This window comes from Budorcas taxicolor, chromosome 4 (genome assembly GCF_023091745.1).
Source record: "Budorcas taxicolor isolate Tak-1 chromosome 4, Takin1.1, whole genome shotgun sequence".
Taxonomy (NCBI): Eukaryota; Metazoa; Chordata; class Mammalia; order Artiodactyla; family Bovidae; genus Budorcas; species Budorcas taxicolor.
The window spans coordinates 22,446,524-22,465,050 of record NC_068913.1 but is presented as its reverse complement, the minus strand read 5'-3'; the positions used below and the strand labels follow the sequence as shown (position 1 = coordinate 22,465,050).

The 18,527-nt window shown below is 36.6% G+C and overlaps 1 protein-coding gene across 1 annotated transcript in view; it reads left to right on the top strand.

Moving 5' to 3' along the window:
• Window positions 1-2,192: 2,192 nt before the first annotated feature.
• VWDE (von Willebrand factor D and EGF domains) overlaps window positions 2,193-18,527 on the top strand; it is a 99,788-nt gene continuing 83,453 nt past the window's right edge. Inside the window, 8 exon segments of the mRNA XM_052639080.1 lie at window positions 2,193-2,222; window positions 2,330-2,369; window positions 2,372-2,505; window positions 4,264-4,421; window positions 14,992-15,014; window positions 15,291-15,535; window positions 16,370-16,459; window positions 17,011-17,158. Coding sequence (XP_052495040.1) covers window positions 2,193-2,222; window positions 2,330-2,369; window positions 2,372-2,505; window positions 4,264-4,421; window positions 14,992-15,014; window positions 15,291-15,535; window positions 16,370-16,459; window positions 17,011-17,158 — 868 coding nt within the window.

Genomic DNA, 18,527 nt, shown 5'->3' with positions numbered 1-18,527 from the left:
TTACTTTACTAGCATGTGAGATGACTGCAATTGTGTGGTAGTTTGAGCATTCTTTGGCATTGCCTTTCTTTGGGATTGGAATGAAAACTGACCTTTTCCAGTCCTGTGGCCACTGCTTAGTTTCCCCAATTTGCTGGCATATTGAGTGCAGCACTTTCACAGCATCATCTTTCAGGATTTGAAATAGCTCCACTGGAATCCTGTCACCTCCACTAGCTTTGTTCATAGTGATGCTTTCTAAGGCCCACTTGACTTCACATTCCAGGGTGTCTGGCTCTAGGTGAGTGATCACATCATCATGGTTATCTTGGTCTTGAAGATCTTTTTTGTACAGTTCTTCTGTGTATTCTTGCCACCTCTTCTTAATATCTTCTGCTTCTGTTAGGTCCATACCATTTCTGTCCTTTATTGAGCCCATCTTTGCATGAAATGTTCCCTTGGTATCTCTAATTTTCTTGAAGAGATCTCTAGTATTTCCCATTCTGTTGTTTTCCTCTATTTCTTTGCATTAATTGCTGAGGAAGGCTTTCTTATCTCTCCTTGCTATTCTTTGGAACTCTGCATTCAGATGCTTATATCTTTCCTTTTCTCTTTTGCTTTTCACTTCCCTTCATTTCACAGCTATTTGTAAGGCCTCCTCAGACAACCATTTTGCTTTTTTGCATTTCTTTTTCTCGGGGATGGTCTTGATCCCTGTCTCCTGTTCAATGTTGTGAACCTCTGTCCATAGTTCATCAGGCACTCTATCAGATCTAGTCCCTTAAATCTATTTCTCACTTCCACTGTATAGTCATAAGGGATTTGATTTAGGTCATTCCTGAATGGTCTAGTGGTTTTCCCCACACTCTTCAAGTTTGAATTTGGCAATATTGAATTCATGATCTGAACCACAGTCTTGTTTTTGCTGACCGTATAGAGCTTCTCCATCTTTGGCTGCAAAGAATATAATCAATCTGATTTTGGTGTTGACCATCTGGTTACGTCCATGAGTAGAGTCTTCTCTTGTGTTGTTGGAAGAGGGTGTTTGCTATGACCAGTGCATTCTCTTGGCAGAACTCTATTAGCCTTTGCCCTGCTTCATTCTGTACTCCAAGGCCAAATTTGCCTGTTACTCCAGGTGTTTCTTGACTTGCTACTTTTGCATTCCAGTCCCCTATAATGAAAAGGACATCTTTTTTGGGTGTTAGTTCTAGAAGGTCTTGTAGGTCTTTATAGAACAGTTTAATTTCAGCTTCTTCAGTGTTACTGGTTGGGGCATAGACTTGAGTTACTGTGATAATGAATGGTTTCCCTCAGAAACAAACAGAGATCATTCTGTCGTTTTTGAGATTGCATCCAAATACTGCATTTTGGACTCTTTTGTGGACTATGATGGCTTCTCCATTTCATCTAAGGGATTCCTGCCCCCAGTATTAGATATAATGGTCATCTGTGTTAAACTCACCCATTCCAATCCATTTTAGTTCGCTGATTCCTAGAATGTCAACGTTCACTCTTGCCATCTCCTGTTTGACCACTTCCAATTTGCCTTGATTCATGGACCTAACATTCCAGGTTCCTATGCAGTATTGCTCTTTCCCGCATCGGACCTTGCTTCTATCACCAGTCACATCCACAACTGGGTGTTGTTGTTGCTTTGGCTCCATCCCTTCATTCTTTCTGGAGTTATTTCTCCACTGATCTCCAGTAGCATATTGGGCACCTACTGACCTGGGGATTTCATCTTTCAGTGTCCTATCATTTTGCCTTTTCATACTGTTCATGGGGTTCTCAAGCAAGAGTACTGAAGTGGTTTGACATTCTCTTCTCCATTGGACCACATTCTGTCAGACCTCTCCAGCATGACCCGTCTTGGGTGGCCCCACACGGCATGGCTTAATTTCACTGCGTTAGACAAGCTGTGGTCTGTGTGATCAGGTTGGCTAGTTGTCTGTGATTGTGGTTTCAGTCTGTCTGCCCTCTGATGCTCTCTCTCAGCACCTATCATCTTTTTGGGTTTCTCTTTCCTTGGACGTGGGGTATCTCATCCCACATGCTGCATGGCCAAGAAAAAACCCCAGAACAGTGAATTTAATGAAAATAAAGTCTTTGAAGCTCAAATATCTTAAAAACACATTCCACAGAATTTGTTGATTAGCTGATTGTATTTATGGAAAGTGCACATTAAGTCATTTTTGTTTTAGCAAGCGATCATGATATATCAGATGGTCTTATGTGCACTTGTAGGTTTATTTGCTCTGTTTTTGCTTTGGGAATCAATTTTAATTGAGGAATGAACTATGTCAATGAAGAAAATTTATAAAGACATCTATCTTTCCAATCTTGGGAGTGCTTTCCTGGGGGACACCAGTTTCTTCAGAGCCCTTATAAAATGTCCATTTTGACTCCTTGCACCTCCAGTAGTCAGCCATTCAAGACCTGATATGTGTCCATTCCCTTTCTCCTGGATGGTATCGATTTCTGCTCTTTGACAGACCTGCTGAGATACCGACCAAATGTGTTGAGGTAACAACTCATAAATGTTAGCTCCATGTGCTTTTTCTTGTGTATTTTTTGCTATAAGGATTGAATCTTGTTACAACCAATTTATAACTCACACTGCAATATTTTAATTTTTCATCAAGTTTATCTGAGGGAGTATTCCCATACTTCTCTATTCTGACAATAATAATAATAGTTAATGTAATGCCCAACAGTCCACCAATTGTTTTTATTCACAATGTTTATAGAAGACAGTCTATCATCATTATTCTCACCATATAATACAGGAAATATATTTTTAGGGGTTAACACTTCTAGAGTCACCTAGATAGCAGGTCAGATAGCCAAGTTTTGATCACAGGCAGTCAGTCTCCAAGGTTCGTGTACTTAACCTTGGTAACTTGCAAATAGTAAAATCCTGCCTATTTTAAGTGCCTGAGTTCTTGCCTGCTTAATAGAAGGATAATGTCTTAATAGAAGCCTCATTTTCTTTATCATTGCATGTGTGCATGCCAACTTGCTTCAGTCATGTCCGGCTCTTTGTGACCCTATGGACTGTAGCCCGCCAGGCTCCTCTGTCCATGGGATTCTCCAGGCAAGAATACTGCAGTTGGTTGCCATGCCCTTCTCCAGGGGATCTTCCTAACCCAAGGATTGAACCCACATCTCTTGCATCTTCTGCACTGGCAGGTGGATTCTTTACCACTGAGCCACCTGGGAAGTCCTTTCTTTATCGTTATCCAGCATTTTAAACTATTATACCCACATTTAAAAAAATTTTTAAAGTGGGAATTATTTTCCTTTTTTAGGTATGTAAGGTAGAAAGAACTTGGGAAAGATATCTAATTTGGCTTCAAGTGAGGCTTTACTTTCGTTTTTCCCCCCTAATTGCTAACCAATTGGTCCATCACCAGATTTTGAGCAATCCTTTCTTTCTCTTCTGATTTTTTGATGCCTTCTCCACTCTGCACTAATATCTTACACATATTATTTTCAGAAAATTTTCAAGAAATCTCCAAGATCAGTTTATCTTTGTGCTATATATTAAGATAACTTCAGGTTGACTTGTCTTAAGATATATCAGCTATTCAGTAAATTCACTGATACTGAATTTCTCTTGTTCACAATATAAATGAATAATAATAAATGTAATAAAAAGTATTTTAACTGAAAAAAGATTGTATTAATTATAAGAAAGCTACCCTTAAATTTATGGCTATCCAGGTGGCTCAAGTGATAAAGAATCCATATGCCAAACAAAAGATGCAGGCAAGAGATGCAGGTTCAATCTATGGGTCAGAAAGATCCCCTGAAGGAGGAAATGGTAACCCACTTCAGTATTCTTGCCTAGAAAATTCCATGGACAGAGGAGTCAGCAGGCTGCAGTCCATGGAGTCACAAAGAATCAGAAATGACTGAGGACACAAACACATACCCTTAAATTTACTGTTTATGAATTTAGCTTTTCTTTTATGGTATAAGCACAGGTTATTAGATTTTTTTGGTGATTGATACTTTAATATTTTAAATATTAAATATTTAAATATGGATGTCATCACCAATTCGATGGACATGAGTTTGAGCAGGCTCCAGGAGTTGGTGATGGATAGGTAAACCTGGGGTGCTGCAGTCCATGGGTTCACAGAGAGTCAGACACGACTGAGCAACTGAACTGAACTGAACTTTAATATTTTAAAAGTTGTTTAAAAGATGTAAAATTGACGTATCTACTATGTATGAAAACAAACTGGTGTTTCCACTTTTGTTTTCTCTGCTTCGAAGATGAACCACTGTGGGTCACAGGCCCCCATGTGGCTGCCTCTGAAAGATTCAGAAACATTGCCTCCACCTGGGGGACTCAAGCAACTGCCAGCTTGTGCCACATGGCAGTTTTGTTCAGCACAAACCCCGATCCTCTGGATGGGGTTTATGGAGCTAATGTAAATCTCAGTAAGATATTTGGTTTACTATTATTGCTAAAATGAGGCTAAATTTCTGGTTTAAATTGGCCAGATTTGTTAAGGGTTCTTTGCCAAGATGTTTAAATCATCAAAATTATTTGTTAATGTGGAAGTGTGAACAGTTAATATCAGCAATGGTAATGTATACTGATACCATTTATCTACTAATAACATTCACTAGGAAGAACCTTTCTCCTTTATGATATTCTTCAGTTTAGTTCAGTCACTCAGGTGTGTCCGATTCTCTGCGACCCCATGGACTGCAGCACGCCAGGCTTCCCTGTCCATAACTAACTTCCAGAGTTTACACAAACTCATGTCCATCGAGTCAGTGATGCCATCCAACCATCTCATCCTCTGTCGTCCCCTTCCCCTCCTGCCTTCAACCTTTCCCATCATCAGGGTCTTTTCCAATGAGTCAGTTCTTCGCATCAGGTGGCCAAAGTATTGGAGTTTCAGCTTCAGTGTCAGTTCTTCCAATGAATATTCAGGACTGATTTCCTTTAGGATGGACTGGTTGGATCTCATTGCAGTCCAAGAGACTCTCAAGAGTCTTCTACACCACAGTTCAAAAGTATCAATTCTTCAGCACTTAGATTGCTCAAAGTCATAACCTCAGTCTAATAATTAGCAAGTTCGCATAAACTCAAATTGAAAAACATTCTACAAAACGTAAATAGTACTATTTAGAAGTGTCAAAATCAAAGAAAACCATGAAAGAGTAAGAAATTGTCAAAGATTGGAGAGGACTAAGCAAGCATGAGTAATGCATCATGAAGATATCCTGGACTGAGTAACTAGAACTTTTTAGAAAAGAACATTCATGAAAAACTGGTAAAAATCTAAACAGAGACTTCAGTTTATTTACAAGTAGAGTCCTAAAGGCAATTCTTTAGTTTTCACAAATGTAGCATAGTTTTTAATAAGTGAACATTAGTGGAACATGGATAAAAATTATAAGGGATAGAGGTGTATTATTTTGCATACTTTGTGTGAATATAAATCATTTTAAAATAAAATGCTCATCACAAACCAAAATTATTTTGGAAAGCAAAGAAAACTGTGAATGCAATACGGACTGACTGGCACAGGGATGCTATCTTAGAAGGGCACCTGGGAAATGTCTCTCTGAATAGGTGATGAACTTGAGCTGAGCTCTGAATGAAGGGAAAGGTGGGAAAAAAAGCATTCCAGGTAAAAAAGAACAGCAAATGAGAATGTCCTTAGACATTTGTTAAGTTGGACACTCGAGGAACTGAAGGAGAAACAACATGGCAGGAACACTGAGATGGTGGTGGCTTAGAGGTTGGGGGAGGTGGAAATGGCTTAGACTAGTGGCAAAGGAAAGAGAGTATTGAGTTGAGATGTCTTTCAGAGATGGAAGCTCATGTATTAGATGTGGGAGAAGATGGAAATAGAGAAACCAAGAACAACATCTAGGTTTTTTCCTTGAGTAATTGGGATGGGACAGAGTATAAACACTCTGGCTGGGGAGAGAGAGAGAGGAATCAAGAGTTACATTTTGGCCTGTTATCTAAGAGGGGGCATGAGATATACAGACATAAAATACACATCAGACTTGTGATCTTGACACTGATCATGGATATTGAAGAATAAGGACCCTTACTGGGATCCCCAAAATATACTGTCATGGAGCTCAGAATTGATAACTAATGAATTTAATGAATTTTTCCCCATTCCTTTTCTTTTATAGCTAAATTATGACTCTGAATTCTTTGAAAATAGACAACGTACTCTTTACATCAATAGCAGTGTTTAATAGAACTAGTGGCCCAACTCAGCAAGGAACTCAAAATAGAAACCACATAATGGTGATTTTTTTTTTTACTTTGGGGGCTTAGACACGTATGAAGCTGATAAAGGAGGGACTTATTTCTGGTTGAAGATGGAGGGTAGTGTGCTGATATGTGACCAGGTTATGGGGGAAAACCAGTCCCCTTTGATTTATTATCTGATCTCATTCATATGTAGGAGACTGAAAATGCTGGGAAATACTGCTGTGGATCAGTAGGCAGACGTTGCTTCAGCAAATGGTAATTGTATGGGTAACATCTGGGCTCCCTAGGTTGGCATTAGTGGTAAAGAATCCACCTGCCAATGCAGGAGACTTAAGAGACAAGGGTTTGATCCCAGGGTTGGAAAGATCTCCTGGAGGTGGGCACAGCAACCCACTCCCGTATTCTTGCCTGGAGAATTCTGTGGAAAGAGAAGCTTGATGGGCTACCCAAAGGGTCACAAAGAGTAGGACACAACTGAAGTGACAGTATGCACACACACACACACACACACACACACACACAAATATGCATGGGTTACATCTATGAACATTTTCATCCTGAGATTACTAGACTCACCAACTTAGAAAACCCCAAATGACACCGATATAGCAAAACAATGACAAAGAATATACATTATAAATTACAATTAATTTCAGTAAATTACAACTGAAAAGATTAAAAGTTGTAAAGAATACTGGAGGTAAGGAGAGGATAACATTTATAATGTGCTGTCGTCAAAGAAAGCCTTTTCTGAGCACAGGGCACTGACACTGAGAGTTTGGAAGTGAATAGCTCTTGGTCAGATAAAGAGTGAAGGAAGGAGCTTCCCAGATAGCAACAGTAATACATGGATGGCCTTAATGTGACTAGGATAGGGGATACACACAAAAGTAAGGGCAGGACAAAGATGTTGGATCTCAGTGAGCAAGTGAGAGCATAATAAAATATGTACTTGGAAGGGCAGTGGGGCGTAACATTTAAGGAGCTCTACATTTCATTCTCTGTGCACTGAAAAGTCCTTGGAGAATTATCCTGAGAGAGTTGGTTCGTAAATGTTCACATTCCTTACACAGCTGCTGGCCAACTAAACCTGGCTGCAGGCAGTATGTTCAGTAGGGAAGGGTAGCATCTGCTCAGTTAGTAAAGCTCGTGTCCTTCACTGGAAAGGAGAAAATCCAGAGAGACAAATTAGCTTCACTCAGTGGCCAAGCTGAGATATTTTGAAAAATACTGTGGGTTTTATTTTTAAAGTATTTTTCAGTACTCTTTACACCATATTTTTTCAACACTTTTTACACATGGTACCTCAGACTGTAAAGAATCTGCCTGCAATGCCAGAGACCCAGGTTTGATCCTTGAGTTGGGCAGATCCTGTGGAGAAGGGAATAGCTACCCACTTCAGTATTCTTGCTTGGAGAATCCAATGGACACAAGAGCCTGGCAGGCTACAGTCGATGGGATTGCAAAGAGTCGGACACGACTGAGTGACATACTTTTTATAAAATTTCAAATAATGTTATCAAATATACATGTAAAATTTTGCAGACGTTTCAGTGGAAAGAACCAACAATTTACCAACATTGGTGGTGGTGGTGGTTTAGTCACTAAGTTGCATCCAACTCTTGAGACCCCATGGACTGTAATCTGTCAGGCTCCTCTGTCCATGGGATTCTCCAGGCAAAAATACTGGCGTAGGTTGCCATTTCCTTCTCTAGGGGATCTTCCCAATCCAGGAATCAAACTAGGTCTCCGGCATTGCAGGCAGATTCTTTACTGGCTGAGCTATAAGAGAAGCCCCATTAGTTTAAGAAATAGTGGCAACTGTTTAAAATTAAAAAAAAAAAAAACACTTTTACTCTGGAGAATAGCATAATATACAAATAATTACTTCAACAGAAATTTTATTTTGTTATTGTTTGCACTGAATTTAGAAACTCAGTAATTAAAATTTGCATTTCACAACATGCCCTTAAAATGTAAGAAATATTTCCTGTTTTATTGATATTACTACTCATTCAATTTCTCAAGCCTGAATATTCAGAATTATTTCTCTCATTCTCCATATTGAATCCTCTTACTGGTTTTAGGGAAAGGGAGATGATTGTTATTTTTTACTTTTAGTATACAAGTTAGTCAAACATATACATAATTATCCTCTCTGATATGCCAGTAAAAGCTTACCTTGAAGTATCATTTAGACTTCACTTAAATGTCATAGATAGCAAACAAAAATGTCACTTAATCCTCTTAAGAAGTTCTTTTTTGTGCTTAGCAAGAATCTGGGACAAATGTTCAATAATGATGGTGATTTGGCCACTTTACAATGCCAGGTTGCGGTGTCTGTGAGTCTCTAGGCTCTTCCTGCACGGTGACAGGGTGAAGGTGCAGGTTTAACCTTTTTATCTGCTTTTAGACAGAATAAAATGAAAAACCCAAAGGCTGAAAGAGGTCTTGTGGTAACTGAAACTTGCCCCCTTTTAAGGAGCTTATTTGGGAAAAACCTTATCACAACTACTTCAGATTTCCCTGGCTCTTCTCAGTCTCATCTTCAATGAGACTATGAAATGTTTTTTAACGTGGATGTATTTCTACTCCAAACCTATGGTGATTGGGTAGGCAACAGTCAGTCATATTTACCTTAAAAACAATCAAAAAAGCAAAAATTAAGAAAAAAAACCTCACTTTAATAGTATATTCTCATGACTAGGTTTTGTTTTTTATAATTCATATGTCATTTTCACACAATTTATCTACACTTAGTGATTTTTAGAAGCCAAATAAGAAGAGAAACATTGATTTAAGATTATAATTGTAAACAGTGTCATTCAAACAAAAAGACTGAATGCTTTTATTAGAATAATGCATGGAAAAATATTTTTCACATTTTACATAGTTAGCAAAATAGTCCTTGAGCTATACATGAAGAAGCAACATATCAATTGAAAATAGGCTATGAGAAATTAAGATTGTATTCTAGAAAGCCTACAGCACCCATGGAAAAATAAAATAGCATAGCTAATCAACCAACAAGGAGATAAAATGGATCATAAAATATACTGTTTGTTTGAGGCAGAAAAATGTGAAAAGTGCCAATAAGACAAACAGAAAACAACAACATGGTAAATGTAAACCCTACAATATCAATAATCAATTAAACAAAAATGGTCTAAAATCTCAACTGAAAGTCAGAAACTGTCAAATTGGACAGAAAAGTAAGACACAACTATGGGCTGCCTAGAAAAACCAACTTTAAAGATTTCTAAAAATGAGGTTGAAAGTGTAAGAACAGAAAAAGATATACTTAGGTAACACAAATCACAAGGAATATAAGTGGCTAAATTAATAGACAAAGACTATAGAGTAAAGAATATTACATGGAAAGGCAGTATTCAGTTCCTAATGATAGAAGAGTCACTTCAACAACACAATATAAAAATCTAAATCCTTAATGTACCTTATAACAGAGATTCAAAATATATGAAGCAAACTTATCCATCTTCAAGAAGAGATAAACAAATCTATAGTCTATGTTGGAGATTAATATGCATCTGTCAATAATTGAGCATGTAGAAACAATAGCAAAGTGGAGGAGACTAGAAAATCCATATTATCTACAAACTGCAAAATTGGAAGAGGCTAGGCAATCAGTATTGTTTACAAATTGTACATGAAGCATTTACTGAGATATAACACATTCTAGGCCCTAAATTAAGGAAATTAGAATATTAGGAAAAGTTTGAAGTTAATTAAAAGAAAAACCTACTAAACATTTATATTGGAAAAGAAAAACAGTCACAAATTAAAGACCTCAGCTTATACACTGAGCCTAGAAGAAGTACAGATGAGACCCAGAGTAAGCAGGAAATGGAAATAATGATCAGAGTGAAAATCACTGAAACAATACACAAAACAGAGAACTCAAGAAAATTAAAAAGTAGTTCTTTGAGAAATTCGAGAAAATTAATAAGTTCCTAGCCAATTCAATCAATAAAAAAGAGATGATAGAAACTACTAGTATCAGGAATAACAGACACCAGGCTCCCCCATCCCTGGGATTCTCCAGGGAAGAACGCTGGAGTGGGGTACCATTTCCTTCTCCAATGCATGAAAGTGAAAGTGAAAGTGAAAGTGAAGTCGCTCAGTCATGTCCGAGTGTTTGCGACCCCATGGACTGCAGCCCACCAGGCTCCTCTGCCCATGGGATTTTCCAGGCAAGAGTACTGGAGTGGCCTGCCATTAAACTTCTGTGCTGCTGCTGCTAAGTCCCTTCAGTCGTGTCTGACTCTGTGCGACCTCATAGATGGCAGCCCACCAGGCTCCCCGTCCCTGAGATTCTCCAGGCAAGAACACGGGAGTGGGTTGCCATTTCCTTCTCCAGTGCATGAAAGTGAAAAGTGAAAGTGAAGTCGCTCAGTCGTGCCCGACCCTCAGCGACCCCATGGACTGCAGCCTACCAGACGTCACCATTGTTTCAAAAGTAAAACAGACATTACAAGAAAACTATGGAGCAACATCTGTCATGAATATAACTACATACAACCAAAAAAAATTGCACGAGAAAAATCACATGGTGATTTGGGTTGCAAATAACAGAAAACAAGTAGAAATAATATAAAAAAAAAATCAACACTAAGGTTTTAGGATATGTCATTGAATCTGTGGAAGAGTTAAATGGAATCCCTCAGAAAGTGTGGGCAAGAGAGCAACTCCATAATCTTAGCCGTAGGAATCTGCCTGGTGGCTCAGACGGTAAAGAATCTGCCTGCAATGTGGGAGACCTGGGTTCAATCCCTGGGTTGGGAAGATCCCCTCGGGGAGGGTATGGCAACCCATTTGAGTATTCTTGTCTGGAGAATCCCCATGTACAGAGGAGCTTGACTGGCTCCACTGGGTAGAAGGGGAATGGGGGATAGGGACGGTCACAGAGTCCAACAGGACTGCTCAACTAAGCACACATACCCCTATAGAGCTCCATTATTAACCTGTCTCAGCTTTCAACTCCTCATCTCTCTTTAGTTCTAAATTCTTTTGAGAAGCAATCTGATGAGCCTATCTTTGTTCATAATGTGCTAAACTTGGCATTTGGGTATAATTACTACCAGGACAGGGGTAGACTCAGTTTTATAATCCTGTGCATGACTCTGGAGGAGGCAACTCCTAAGGAAGAGATGTCCAGGTGACTGCTATAAATTTCTGGAGATTATAATGTTTCATTACTTAATAATGCAGACTAAAATTTGGAATCCAAGATATGAAAGATATAAAATTGTTTCAGAATATGATTCCAAATTATCTTCATTTGATCTCATCCTGAAAAGGGGGGAAAAAAAGTATTAGAAAAATGAGAACTAGTAAATCTTAACTTACATTAAAACATATTTCTCAAAAATTGTCCTCTTAGATATCTATAACCTATTTATCTTGTCAGTTGGATGAATCTATAAACCTTAACCTTTTGCAACTGTTTCTGATGCGAATTTCTACCAATGAGGCCCGATGAAACTGAAATTGAAGGTGACTGTGTTCATAAGTATCAGTTTGTTTTTAACAATGTATTTATAAACCAATAATTTCAAAAGGTTTTTATTTTCTGTAACTTACTTTATGTGTTGAATTACAGTAATATTCAACAAATAGCCTAGTGGATATCAAAAATAAAAATTGCTTTATTATGCCTTTAAGAAATAGTCTTGGAACTGGCAGAGGTATAGAGAGTTGGGTATATTCATGTCCTACAGATACATGTGTATATTGGTAGAATCATTTCATGAGAAAATTTGGCAATTTATCTCAACAGCCTTAAAAATTCACATGTTTTTATTTCTAGGAATTCCACTTTCAAAATCTACCTAAAGAAATATTTAAAGTTAGTTATAGGAGCATTTTTCAAATAATATGATAAGAATTGCATATATCCAGTACCTGCTGGTTAATTCAATATTTTTGATGCACGCATTATGATAAAATACTCTGTAAACAATATTATAATGCAAGAATACATACTTTAACCTTAGTAGTAGTCTTGGCACTTTGTACCAAATAAGCTTGAAAGATAAACCCAAAGATGTTCATGGTGGTCCCTTCCCAATCTATATTTTTCATTTTCTAATATAAATTTTTAACAGTTATTTCAAATGTTAAGGCCCCTTTCCTGTAACAAAAAACTCTAAATAGTTGTCTAATAAAATTTATGATGTCTAGCTAATAGGGGGCAGCAATTAAAATTGTTTATTGAAACATTAGCCTTTTTGTGGGGTTTGTTGATAAAATATATTGATAATTATACGGTGATATACTGAATGAAAGAGGAATTGTTGACATATAATTAATGTATCTGAAAAAAGTATAATTAATATGTCTGAAAAAAGTATCTTTAATATATCTGAAAAAAGTATCTTTATGTTGAAAAGCAGAGATATTACTTTGCCAACAAAGGTCCGTCTAGTCAAGGCTATGGTTTTTCCAGTGGTCATGTATGGATGTGAGAGTTAGACTGTGAAGAAAGCTGAGCACCGAAGAATTGATGCTTTTGAACTGTGGTGTTGGAGAAGACTCTTGAGAGTCCCTTGGACTGCAAGGAGATCCAACCAGTCCATTCTAAAGGAGATCAGTCCTGGGTGTTCTTTGGAAGGACTGATGCTAAAGCTGAAACTCCCAATACTTTGGCCACCTGATGCGAAGAGTTGACTCACTGGAAAAGACTCTGAGGCTGGGAGGGATTGGGGGCAGGAGGAGAAGGGGACAACCGAGGATGAGATGGCTGGATGGTATCACCGACTCGATACACATGAGTTTGCGTGAACTCCGGGAGTTGGTGATGGACAGGGAGGCCTGGCGTGCTGCAGTTCACGGGGTCGCAAAGAGTTGGACACGACTAAGTGACTGAACTGAACTGAACTGAAACCATGTTGACATAAAATGAATCAGGATAAATAATATAAAATTTAGATACCAACTCTTTGTCTTTAAAAACTGGTACTAGAATAATCCTCAAAGTAAATCACTCTGTGTTGTTTTTCTATGCCCTATTTCATTTGCAAATGGATTTTCCAGCCCATTTTCCTAGTGCTTTCTAAACAAGCAATTGTATATCTCAAAGTCTCAGTTTGATTATACCCTGTTATAAGAGAATAAAATAGTATCCTTAATAATAGTAACATTAACCATAAAGTACAATTTTTTTCTGCATTATAGATTTGGATTTTCTTTATCATATACTTATATTAAAGTAAAATCACTTCTCCCTCTTGAATAAACAATAAATTTAAGCCACCTGTTATGATACTCAGAATATTTGTGTAATTAACTGGAAAAATTGCAGCACAAAGTCCCACAATTTGAGAAAGTAACACTTGAATGAAAATGTTGAGTCAAAAGTCAACAGATACAGCTTCAGGATAAAACAGAGAATACATTACAGCAAGTGTTTTGTTAGAATTGACAAAGTGATAATTGTGCCTTTCAAGCAGAAATAATTTATCTGTTGTTGTTTTTGAAATCTTTTTCTTTATATTTTAGCAAATTTTTTTTGATCCACATTGTTGCAAACAGTGATTAGCTTACCCAAGTAGAGGATGCCAATTGATTCAAAAATTAATTTCATGATTTATTTTCTTTTCAGTCATTTGTTATCTCTTCCTAGTAATCATTTATATAGATAGTTCTTCCCTATTTGGAAATAAATTCAACATTTTTTAAAGTTTATTTAGTAGAAAATTTTCATTCAGATATGTAATTTTTCAAAAATCATATATACTCCAAAGTAGTCTATTATTTCCTTCAAATCTAGATAATGATTTGGCCTAATGTTTAAAATGTTTGGCAAAATTTTTATTACTTAGATTAATTTGAGGATGGTTCATTTGTTATTGGGATTTTATAACTAGATATCTAACAAATAATACTTTAAAATATCTGAAATTACATGTTTGTTCCCCTCACATTTAGACTAAGGTCTCAGAATTTTCCAAATCTACATTACAGAATTGAGAAAATTATTTTGTGATTATCATAAAATTAATTACAGTGCCTATCATAGAAAATATTTGTATATTTTAGGACATTTAAAAAATCTTACTTTTAATATTTATCAGTCAGATATTTTTCTCTTTTCTAAAACAGAACCAAAAAAAAAATCAAAAGCTATTTTGAAACATTTAGATTCCCCCGATTTAATCTTAAAAATGCCCAGGGATAAAAATTGTAAAATCCTCCTGAGTTCCTCGAGAAACTTTAAACTTCTTTAACCTCAGAAAAATGAAAAGAATGACTATTGTTTAACACTTAATATTTTTCACTGCTGCTGCTGCTAAGTCACTTCAGTCATGTCTGACTCTGTGCGACCCCATAGATGACAGCCCACCAGGCTCCTCTGTCCCTGGGATTTTCCAGGCAAGAATACTGGCGTCGGTTGCCATTTCCTTCTCCAACGCATGCATGCGTGCTAAGTCGCTTCAGTCATGACCAACTCTGTGCGACCCCACGGACAGCAGCCCACCAGGCTCCTCTGCCTACAGGATTCTTCAGGCAAGAATACTGGAGTGTGTTGCCATTTCCTTCTCTGAATATTTTCCACTAACATAGTATAATCACTTCTGTAATGAACATCTCTTTCAACCCAGAGTAATGATGGATTGGGTTATGAGAGTAACTTATAAAAGGGTAAAGCATTTGATTTTGCATTATCATGACTATTTTTATAACGGGAAATTATAAAGTAGAAATCTTATTTTATTTGTTCCTTTTTTTAGAAAAGATAATTGCTTAACAGAAAGTAAATTCCTTTACTTTTCAAGAGATAGACTTTTCAAGAGTAGTCATATTCAACATGCATTAATACAAGTTTGATAAGCTGATGTATTTCTCTGCTATCAATATCTATGAGATTGTGAGTCAAAGTAAGAATATGGTACTTTTCTGATTGCTAGAGAATAATTACTTTTCTAAATGTATTTTACTTTTCCTTAATATAAATCCCTGAGTTACAGTTTTCATGAGCTTTCCCATAACAACTCTTTAAGATGACCAACTACAAATTTTCTCCCACCAGGTCAGCTGTCTGTCTCATTATCATCACCACCTCCAGGAAGGCCAAAGGTTGTGGTGGAGCTTATTGAGTCCAGGCTTTTCTGTAGGTGTGCGTTTGCTGTTTTCCCTACAAACAACTTGGTGGGATTTCACATAGCTTGATCTAGGCTTTCTTCTCAAGAAATCAAAGAAAAACTGAAACAAGAGACCACAGTTCAGGTATTCTCTCTTTTAGAACTGGATGGTATAAATCTCAGCGGAGACAGGGTATGTTCAAAAAGTTGGATTTTCTTTTATTTTCATAAATGTGTTAATTTTTAAAAATGGATTTTAAAATTGGAAGTGGGGACGAATTGGGAGATTAGCATTGACACATATATAGTCATGTAAAATAGATAGCTAGTGGGAACCTGCTGCAAAGCACAGGGAGCTCAGCTCAGTGCTCTGAATGACCTAGACAGGTGGGGAGGGGCAGGGAGGTCCAAGAGGGAGGTGATATATGTATACTTACAGCTGATTTACTTCATTGTGCAACAGAAACTAACACTACATGGTAAAGCAATTATACTCCAATAAAAATGAAAAACAAAAATGCTAAAATATATATATATATATTCTAATATAAATTTTATCCTCAGGATATAAAGCGTAATGTTTTTCTTTCCATTTTTTTTCTTGGGAGTTGTGCCAACTCCAGTGATAACTGGATTAATCAGTAATCTTAGTGACTTTATATGAGTATCTGCTTTAGTAATTCACTGATTATTATCAATGAACCCTTATGAATTTATGTCCCTTTCTTGTTTTAAAATATAATTTTATTCTGGAAAAAAGTTTCTATTTTTTCAATGATAATGTCACTTATTATCCACCTTTAAAAACATCTTAAGTACAAAGTCTACAAAACACTGATTTATGTTGAGGTTTAAATAATTAATATTTTATAGCGGACTTTTTCTCAATTTTCAAGCAAGCTTTTAAATTACTTTTTTCTGTTGTATCTTATGCACAATCTACCAAAAGTTAAAGTACTTTAATAATTTATCCATATGTCTTCCATAATTGTGTTGCTAAATGACTTTTTGTTAACTGTATTCATAGATATTTTGTAGTGCTTCCATCTTTTTCTTGGAGAACCCACATGTACAAAGTTTAGCTGTCGAAAGCCTAGAATTTTTTGCCAGCATTAAGGTATGTAGCAGTGGGTGTAGATTTGAAAGGTTATTCCTCTGGAACTGTGTCTCCACATTGTGATCTGCGGCTGCTGGTTCCAGAACCACATCACAGACTCCATGCTGAGACCCAAGAGTTTGTACTTTTTGAGAAATAGCTCAAATAATTCTAGTGCCAATGAGCTTTGAGGTCCTGTTACTGAACTAAAGTTGGAATATACTTGCTTTTTTTTTTTTTTTTTTCAGAAAAAAATTCTGTCTGCCTTGAACCAGAATCATGAAGGCAGGCTTCAACCAGACTGCCTAAAATGTGTTGTGGAACAAAACTGTGCCTAAACTCTAAACATTACAGCAACTCCATGTACTCTTCTGTGCATTGCTGATGTATTTAAGGGTTTGGTTTTAATTGATCTTGTTAGTTAAAAAATTCTATTTAGTTTATAGTTTATTGCTATCATCAGCTCACTCAGCAAAACAGGAGCTATAGAGGAGAATGCCCTTTCAAAATTATCATATCTTAGAAATAAATTATATTTTAACATGATTGCTTTACATGTTTTCTTACACCAGTTACAACCTGAATTGAGCACTATATCTGAAGATGGGAATGAATACCAGTTGAGGAAAGAGAGCACAGTTCCTATTGTTTGTCCTATTGGATTCAGTGAGCTCGATCAGGAGTGCAACATCTCATTAAAACTGACAACTGTTGATCAAGGTAATATGCTAAATCCATTTCATTATTAGATTTCAAATAATAACCAATGTCTTTTTCCTTCAGGAAGTCACTGGAGTGCACACATATAATTAATTATATTGCATGTTTACATCATTTTACAACTCAATCATGTTAATAATACTGGGCCAAATTTATGATTGCCAAAGCAATCTATATTGCAGTCCACATTTATCCCTCTAGGGCTCAAAGCACAAGTTAGGAAAAAGAGACAATAATAAACAGTTTCCACATCGTTATCTTTCTCTTCCTCCTCTTTTTTCTCTTTTTCCTTCTCCTCATCCTTCCACTTACTCTTCTCTTTGCTTTGTTTTCAGAGATTGAGGGACACACTGGTCTTTAAGATCTTCCAAGTCATCCCTAATGAGGAAGGTGTGATAAGTTATGCTAAAAGTTCAAGCTTATGTAACACAAATCTCATAAGGCATTCTTCTCACTCTGCTCTCTAATGTAAGCTCATGTTTGAGATGTTTTGCTTTCAAAGTCTTCCATTTAAATTACTAGTTATGGAGACTGCATGACACGGTCACATGTATGTCACTGCCACAGCCACAGAGAGAGCTGAAATTCTCCCTCAGAACAAGATAGACTATGAGAGGACAAACTGTGTATAGCGGTGATTGGGTTGATTGAGTTCTTTTTTTTCCCCCAAGCCTCTGATATAGGGACCAAGCAAGTAAAATATAAATAAAATAATTTTCAAGAGAGATTATAACTCTGTTCATATATTAATACCTTTTTCACCATAGGGCATAAAATTTTATTTATTAAATACACCAAGTGCAATGTATCTAGGTCTTCACATCTGTATTATACCTAATTAAATCAGAGAAACAAAAGGATAAAAATGCTAAGAGATTGCCTCATGGGAAGTACTCACCCAGAAAAACAGATGACTATAGAGACAGAAAAAAGAATCAAAAGAGGCTATCCCAACATGCTTGATACTCAACAGGCTTAGGTAACACCCAACTATTCCCTCGGGTTTCAGGAGCACCATAAGCAACACTTTATTTTTAAATACAACCCAGAATATGAAATTAAACCCTCTCTTTCAGGCTGTTTGACACGTCTACTTCAAGCTATTTGCTTATTGTGTATATTTGCATAATATGCAAATTTTACCAAAGTTTATGGGGAATAATAGGAAGAAAGTAATGTGATTGACATCTTCCAAAATTGTTTTAGGCAAAGAATTCCTTCCAGGTGTACTTTAAAGTATATTTGCCTGCTCTAAATTCTTTCAACACGATAAGCACTGTTAAAATAATACAAAAACAGCCTAAATATATTCCTACATTTTAGAAGTTTATCTGTTATTTGTCAATTAAAAACAATTTCCTTTGTTTCT